Raw genomic sequence first — 8,164 nt, 5'->3', positions numbered from 1 at the left:
AAAAATTAAAAACCCTCTCACCTCTCACTCCCCTCCCTTTTATTCCCCAAATTAAAAAGCAGTACGTTAATGTTGCATGGTATTTCAAGTGTTGTTCTTGTGCAGCTGAACCCGACCGCCTGTTGGAAGGAGCAATTTTGTTGCTGTTGTTGCTGCTCAGTTAAAAATGAAAGGAAAAAAAAAAGTAAAAGAGAAAGATTTGTTTCCTGATAATTCCTCTTTTTGGATCTTGGGTCCAAGAAAACGCTTTCCCTGCAAGGAGAGCAAAGCCCCATGGGGGCACATGGGGCGAGCGCCTTCCCGCACCCCACTGACCTTCGCCATCCATCCATCCATCCATCCATGCATCATCCATCAATCTCTCCGTCCATCCAACTCTCCATCCATCATCTATCCACCCATCCATCATCTACCCCTCTATCCCCCCAGAGCCACCGGCCCCACCGCGGGCACCGGGCGCGGGAGCCGCGCCGTGGCCCTGCCGCCGTCCCCTCCTGCAGACCGCTCAGTGGTTATTGCGATGAAACTGAACACTATGAACGATACTAATTTCTCAAGCATTCCTATGGCACTTGCATTGTTCTGCATAATTGGAGCGGGTTTTAGGGGAAGAGATTAGAGGAGGAAAAAAAATACCCTCGGAAAAGTCAATGGAAGGACCAAGAGTCATATTTCCGACTCCCTCCTGTATGACCGCTGATCCAACGCTATTGTGGCTTGCAGCCTGTCGAACTCGTGCCTGTTGTCTGGGCTCAGTTCCTCCAAACCCCGGCTGTCATCGTCTTCCTCTTCCTCGTCGCGGCTCATGAAGGCCAGCTCGTTCTCGTAGCAGAAGGAGTTGGTGCTGGACAGCAGGAATTTGTTCTCCACCAAGTCCTTGGCGCTGCAGCGGGGGGTGGACGGGACCTCATAGGTTTTGTGGAAGTGGGAATAGTCTACTTTGTACTGGTTTTTCTCCTCGAACAAGACTGGCTCGAAGCGGTGGCCCCAGAGGATCTCACTGGCCAGGTAGGAGCTCCGAGCTTGCGTTGTCATAGCGGTGGCTTCCACCATGCCTTCCAGAATGACCACGATCTCAAAGTCGTCCGTCTCCAAGTCCTGGCAGCTGATCCCGAACAAGGGGCTGTCTTCGTTGATCTCGTGGAGAATGGTGATGGGAGACACCAAGAAGATACGGTCCAAGCCTTTATCAAACCCCACGTCGATGTCTATTTGGTCAAGGGGTATGTACTCCCCTTCTTCTGTGATCCTGGGCTTAATTAGCTGAGCTCGTACGTGGGCTTCTACTATGTGGCTTTTCCGGAGGTTCCCAACTCTCCACATGAGGCAGAGTTTTCCATCTCTCATTGCCACTACCGCGTTATGGCTGAAAAGCAAAGTCTGGGCCCGTTTTTTGGGCCTGGCCATCTTTGCCATTATTGCACCAATCATGAAAGAGTCAATTATACACCCCACGATGGACTGAACCACCACCATGAAGACGGCGAGCGGGCACTCCTCCGTCACGCAGCGGAAGCCATAACCAATAGTCGTTTGGGTCTCGATGGAGAATAGAAAAGCAGCCACAAAGCCATTGACCTGCAGAACGCAAGGCTTGAAGGTATCATCTCCAACTGGGTTTTCCAGGTCTCCGTGAATGAGTGCAATGAGCCAGAAAATCAGCCCAAACAACAACCAGGACACTAGAAACGCCAAGGAAAAGAGCAAGAGCATATACCTCCAGCGGATGTCAACGCACGTGGTAAACATGTCCGCAATGTACCTCTGAGGCTTGTCGTCCATGTTGGTGAACTCCACGTTGCACTGGCCGTTCTTCTTTACAAACCTGTTCCTGCATTTCCTCCTGGTGTGGATTTTCCCGTTGCCAAAGCCGTTGATGCCTGGCATGGTGGTCAACCTCAGCCCGTCTTCCTCGGAGGACACGATGCTGTAAGGGTTGACTCTGCCGGCAGTCATCCCTGAGCCAAGCCCACAGTGAAGGTGAAGGGTCCTGCGACACCCAGCGTCCCCCTGGCCCACCCCTGCCCACCCCCCAAGTTCTGTTGCGGTGGAAGAGGAGTCCCAAGCTTCCACGTCTTGGCTGCCACGTCAGCACGCTGATCCCGTGAGAGGCTCTGCAAGGAGAAAACAAGGACACGTCTCTTACTTCTCATGCCAAAGGTACCCAAAGGGCTGTTTGGCCATGGGTCTGACGGGGTGGGTGGCTGCATGTTGAATGAAGACACCCCCCCCCGCAATGAGCTAACTCTCCTTCTTATGCCTAGGCATAAGAGGAAGAAGAAGGTCTTAGAGTTCATCCTTTCATACTACAGAGCGAGTGAGCAAACCTTGCTGGGGAGATGGACCATTTGTGGGAGCCTCAACGACAGCAGTGGATGAAAAGCCTTGGGTAGCACTGGAATCTCTTCCCCTTTGCTTTTCTCATGAACTCCGCTGTCAGAGCAGGGTCAGGCTGCTGGAGAGGAAAGCGGAGAGGCCAAGATGTTCTCCTCAGCAGATATCTCCTTAGAGATATCAATAAAGGTACTCCTGAAAGCGGCTCCATCAGTTCACATTGCCCGTGCCAGATGGACCGCTGCCCAGCACATTGCAGCAGCGGCCGCCCGACCTCCTGAGCACCAGCTCTTCTGGGGTCAAGGGAAAGCTCAGGGAGATGTGGATTTAACCTCCATCTCCCAGCCCCGGGATGGGAGAGGACACGGTCAACGTGCAGCCGGTTGGAGAAGGCCCCGGGAAGGCACTCACTTGGGGCAGAGGAGCAACTTTCCCAACGCATCCATTGGGACACGGAGCCATCTACGGTCACAGATGGGTTTCGTTGGCCAAAACTGATGAAGGGACAACTGCCACTGGGGAATGGGGAGCTGTTTTGATCCTTTTTAGAGGGCTCAGCTGCAGGGTCAAGGACCTACACATGGCTTTGCCTGGGAAAGACGTGGCATGGATATAGGAGAGGAGGCCCAAGCTGGGACGGTGGGGGAACCCAGTGGCACCCTGGCAGAGGGGACCCCATCCCCTCTGCAATGGCTTGTGTAGCTGCATCAGGCAGTGAACAGCATTGTAGAAGCCACATGGCACATAAAGCACCCTATAGAGGTGGCACTGCAGGAACGCTCCCCAAACCCACCCCTGCTGCAGCTCATCCTGCTATTTAGGGACATGGGATGTGTCACTAGCAATGGAACCACCTTGCTGGCAATGAGACCTGCATGGAGGAGCAGTGTGGTGGGGAATGGAGGCAGAGCCCCATGTAACACCCCATTCCCCAGCCTGGCTCACGCCTGGGGGCACAGTTGATCCCGCCGGGCTGTACACGCTATGTCGGATCCACTGGCATCAGATCGATGCAGTCGATTCCTGCAATCAGCTCGAGTGCTTGGAGCTATGCTGGGACAAGAACACCCTTTCCATTACACCATTACGTGGTGGCCGGCACCAGGGAGCATTGCCAGGCACAGCCTGCCTGGGGCTGCATCAGCCTGACTAGCAATGATACCCTGGGTTGCCTTCTTACTGAAGATCTCCCCAAATCCAGCCTGGGATTTGGGAATCCCAGCACCACAAGCAGAGCACTGACAGCCTGCCCAAACCTCCCAGGTCCTGATACACCAAACAGCATCTTTCCTCCAGCACAACCTTGTTTTATCCCCAAGCGCCGCTGTCATTTATGGTGTGTCAGCAGACCAAGGGATTGCTCACACCGATGTGAGAGCCTCTCCCTCCTTCCAGACGTTCGGAACAGCAAAATAGGCACGAACATTAATATTAACTTTGAATATTTCCAACTTGGAAGTCAAATGGGACCGAAGTGGCTGTGCAGAGCTGATGTGTCAGGACGGCTGCAGGCTCACACTGCCAAATCCGTGCTGCTCACCCATCCCCAGTATCCCTCCTGACCGCACCAGCTCCGTTCATTTATCTCCCTTCTCCTTTGTCAATGAGAGCGGAGCGTGGGGAGCCAGAAGAGGCTGTTTCTCCATCACCCCTCTGGATGTCCTTTTAGTGAAGTCCTGGTACATCGGAGAAGGGAGCGAACTGCAGAGAGCGCCCGGTGACCTGCGCAGGATTAGCTGGGGCTGGATTAACTGTGCTGGCAGGCAGACGTGCAGGGCACTGCAGAGGCAGCAGCGCTGCCTTCACCTGGGGGACAGCCCCAGGGACCCCCGGGCTCCCCAGTCACTGTCACCGCTCCCCTCTGTCTTCCCCCTTTCCCCCTTCCCTCCTTCCATCCCTCCTGTCTTCCCTTCATTCTTCCTTCTTCCTGCTCTTTTATTTTTATTTTTATTTTTATTTATTTTTTCTGTTTTTTTCTTCTTTTTCTCTGGTTTCTTTTTGTTTTCTTTTTTCTTCCCTTCTTCTTTCTTTCTCCTCTTCCCTAGTACTTTCTCTTTCCCTTTCTCTTTCCTTTTCCCTTTCCCTTCCCCTTTCCCTTTCCCTTTCTCTTTTTCTCTGCTTTTCCCTTTCTGCTTCCCTTTTTCTCTCCCTTTCCATTTCTGTTCCACTTCCTCTTTCCCTTTCCCTTCCCTTTTTTCTCTCCCTTTCCCTTCCCCTTTCCCTTTCCCTTTTTCTTTTTCTCTCCCTTTCCCTTTCCCTTTCCCTTAACCTTAACCTTCCCCTTTCCCTTTCCATTTCCATTATTTTCCCTTTCTCCTTCAGTTTTCCTTTTTACTTTCTTTTTTCCTTTTCCTTTTCTCTTTTTTTCTCTTTTTTTCTCTTTCTCTCTTCCTCTCTTTCCTCCCTTCCTTCCTTCCTTCCTTCCTTCCTTCCTTCCTTCCTTCCTTCCTTCCTTCCTTCCTTCCTTCCTTCCTTCCTTCCTTCCTCTCTTTCCTCCCTTCCTTCCTTCCTTCCTTCCTTCCTTCCTTCCTTCCTTCCTTCCTTCCTTCCTTCCTTCCTTCCTTCCTTCCTTCCTTCCTTCCACCCCATCCGAGCACCCCAGAATCAGGGAACCTTTTGCTGCAGGGGGATGCCAGGACAGACCCAAGGGGCTGACACTGCTTCAGGGATGGAGCAGCTCCAGGTCCCACACGGGACCCCGCATCCACTGGGGCTGAGTCTCCCCTGGAAGCCGGCAGCAGCAGCGGCATGGGGAGACAGCAGCTAAATAAAGGCGCTCAGAGTGGCTCTGCCGGAGCAGCCGCCTGCGGCTCCTGCTTTATTTAGCCCCGTTTTGTTTGGAAAAACTCTCTCCGAGTTTGCTGAAAGCTGAGTTTCTGCTGTGGTTCCAATGGGAAGGCTCGAGCCCCACGCTGCCGCCGCGGGAGGCTCGGGCTGGGATACAGCTCATGGAAACCCGCGGCTGGATGGGCTGTGCCGTGGGTACCAGTGAGGAACCACGGCCCTATAGGGACCCTGTGCGTCCTTGGGTCACCCTTCAGCATCACCCTGGCATCTCCCAACTGATGGAGGTGTTATAAGAGGTGACATCCCCCTGTCCCTGCCTCCTCTCTGTGCGTTTCACACCCCTGAGCATCACAATTCCACCCCCTGGGAGCAAACTCAAAGCTTTCCCTAATAACCTCTTCCCCCTTAATCCTATTGTCAGTGCTGACAAACCCATGCTGGGCATTGAGCAGGTCCAGGACCATCCCCTGCTGCTCTTGTGCAGCACTAATAGTGTTAACACGTAGGAAACAAAACAAGCCCATAATATCAGTAGCGGGAAGGAACAGCCCATAGCGCCATGGACTACCCCAGCTAATGAGCTGACATTAGAGGCAATGACTCCTGCCACTAAACTGCAGCCACCAAAATCCCACCACGAAGCGAATTCCCGCAGAGAACCCAAGTGTTTCCAGCAAGCTGGATGCCTAATCTTATTTTCATTCTATTTTAAAAGGGAGTTAAATGTTAACACCAAGCTTCTGAGCAGCCTGTGAGCCAAGGACACGTGCGCAGTGCCGGGGAAGTCACTAGTTAGAGCCCATTGAATGTGTCGGTGAGATTTATCATCACACCTTTCCACCGTAACCACTGGAAGGGGATGTGTTTTAGGGCCATCAGGGATGCTGCTCCCCCTCCTGCAACCCCTCGGTGTGGATTTTCTCCCTGTGAATGGAAGGGGAATGAGCTGCGTTCAGGTGGGATGAACCCATATGGAGACTCGGAGGAGCTGAGGCTGCGGATGGAGGTGACCATAGAAGAGGGGATGGTGCAAGGAGGTCACTCTCGGTGCTGCTGCCTGCCCTGCGCTGGGAGATAATGCTGCTATCTCCTGCAGCAATGCCCTTCATGCCCCAGCAGCGGGACAGCAATGTCAGCACCGAGGAGGGAGCTCTGCCGTGGCCACACCAGGGTGCTCAAACCCCTCCTGCTCACCCCGTCCTGATGAAGTGACCCAGCACTGAGCACCCACACAATGGGGGTCAATGGAGCTGCAGAGGGGAGGCTGCTGCCTTAATAACTTGGTCCTCCAAAGCCCTGCTTTTGGGTACTTCCAATAAATTAAGGGTTGACATGGAGGGGGGGCCAGGCCCTTATAAATGACCCTCCAGTTTCCTCCTGCTGCCGGGGTTATTGTTCCTAAGAATGGGAGAAAACTGCTCTGTTTTGGCAAGGACATGGACAGAAAACAGCCGCAGGCATGCATCCCCCCCCATGGAACCCCATGCACCCCCTTAGCGCCAGCGAGCAGCCGAGACATCGCTGTCTGCAAGCCTTGATGGTGGACGCAGGAGGGAAACTGAGGCACAGGGGACAAGGAAGGCCCTTGGTGGGGAATATGGAGGGAATGGGGTACCTGGAGAGGTGCTGGCTCATCCCCATCCCCCTGAGCCACGTGCGGATGCTGCCGCATGGGAGGAGAAAAGGGTCCACGTGCGGTGCTCAGCACCACCAGGGCCAGGTGGCCTCTGCAGGGTGATGGGCTTGTGCTTAAGAGCCATAAAACTGCTATATGTGCCCTGGATCAGTGGGGATCCTGGGAAAGATCCCTACAGGGGCTGCACTGAGCACACGGTTGGTCCCCAAATACCATGGCACAACAAGGGATGGAGCATCCCGGTCCAGATGCCTCTGTGTCTGTTCCAGCCCCAGCACCCAGCCGGGCTCCAGCACCAAGGCTTCACAGTTAGGACCCCAACACCACTCCTGTGATGTCTTCCCCTCAGCACAGTGTCAAAGGTGTCAGGAAACACCACAGGACCCACATCCATCCCTGAAATCCCATCTTGCTTCCCTCAGAAACAGGGTGTGCTCACATCCATACAGCTGGACACGGCTGGGAATAAGGAGGAGGGCAAAGGGGTATGGAGGGGGAGCAAGGCCTTGGCAGGGTCAGTCCACATTGGGTGCTGCCAAAGGATGCCCCTAAACCCCAAGGGATGCATCCAGACTGCCCTATCCCTGCAAGACCCCTGCCCAAACCTTTGTGGTACCCACAACCCCATCCCCGCAACCACATCCCCACAACTGCATCCCCACAACTGCATCCCCACAGCCCCATCCCCACAACCAGTCCTGGCTGCCCCAGTTCAGAGAATGGATGTTAATGCCCCACAGATCACCCTGGGAAGGGGAGCAGAGCCTCAGGCACCCCTTTGGGCAGGGGGATACTGGGAGGAAGAGGTCAGCCCTTACCTGGTGTATGCCCGGGGGGGTCTCCCCATGGCTCCCCGGCCATGGCTGCAGGGCACAGGGTGCCCCTGGCCCTGCTGTAGCCCAGGGCAAAGCCAGAGAGTTTTAATTGAGTTTCTAGATTATCCCGGGGGAGAAATTGTAATCTCCTTAAATCCAACCTCTGCTCGCGTCCCGTAACCTCCTGTCCTGCGCTGGGGAAGGGATTTACAGAGGGGGAGGGGATGCTTCCCAGCCTGCTGATGCTCCGGACCCAGCTCCCCACAGGATTTGTCCCATGGGATGTTAGGGATCTGCTCCCAACAGCCATGGAATTAAGGCTCTGCAGTAGGGCTACCAGTGGTGCTGGATGGTGCTGAAGGGAGCTGGCAATGGGTCAGTGGGGTGCTTGGGGGATGAAGATGAGCACCCCTGGATGGGAGGTGTCTGGGGCTTTGAATTGAAGCAAGTCCCCTTCCCTGGGAGCTTCCCTCCCAAAAAGCCACATCCCTGGGACCGCATGGGCCAGAGGGTGTTTGTGGATGGGTGACCTTGGGGTGTCTCCGTGCACACTCCTCCATCACATGGCCCTGCTCCCTCCTGCATATTCCCA

The 8,164-nt window shown here is 54.5% G+C and overlaps 1 protein-coding gene across 2 annotated transcripts in view; it reads right to left on the bottom strand.

Moving 5' to 3' along the window:
* Window positions 1-388: 388 nt before the first annotated feature.
* Window positions 389-8,164, bottom strand: part of KCNJ12 (potassium inwardly rectifying channel subfamily J member 12) — a 28,852-nt gene continuing 21,076 nt past the window's right edge. The window contains exons 2-3 of one of the 2 annotated variants that reach the window (XM_057416823.1): window positions 2,328-2,455; window positions 389-2,114 (exon numbers count right to left, since the gene is read on the bottom strand). In XM_057416823.1, coding sequence (XP_057272806.1) covers window positions 667-1,956 — 1,290 coding nt within the window. In that variant the 5' untranslated portion in view covers window positions 1,957-2,114; window positions 2,328-2,455 and the 3' untranslated portion in view covers window positions 389-666. The remainder of the gene's footprint in view (window positions 2,115-2,327; window positions 2,456-8,164) is intronic. The other variant, XM_057416822.1, reaches the window with a different exon arrangement.

Source organism: Pezoporus wallicus, unplaced genomic scaffold, assembly GCF_028554395.1.
Source record: "Pezoporus wallicus isolate ANWC-B61680 ecotype Strahan unplaced genomic scaffold, APGP_CSIRO_Pwel_v1 scaffold_7392, whole genome shotgun sequence".
Classification (NCBI taxonomy): Eukaryota; Metazoa; Chordata; class Aves; order Psittaciformes; family Psittacidae; genus Pezoporus; species Pezoporus wallicus.
This window is presented reverse-complemented; position numbering and strand designations above follow the sequence as displayed.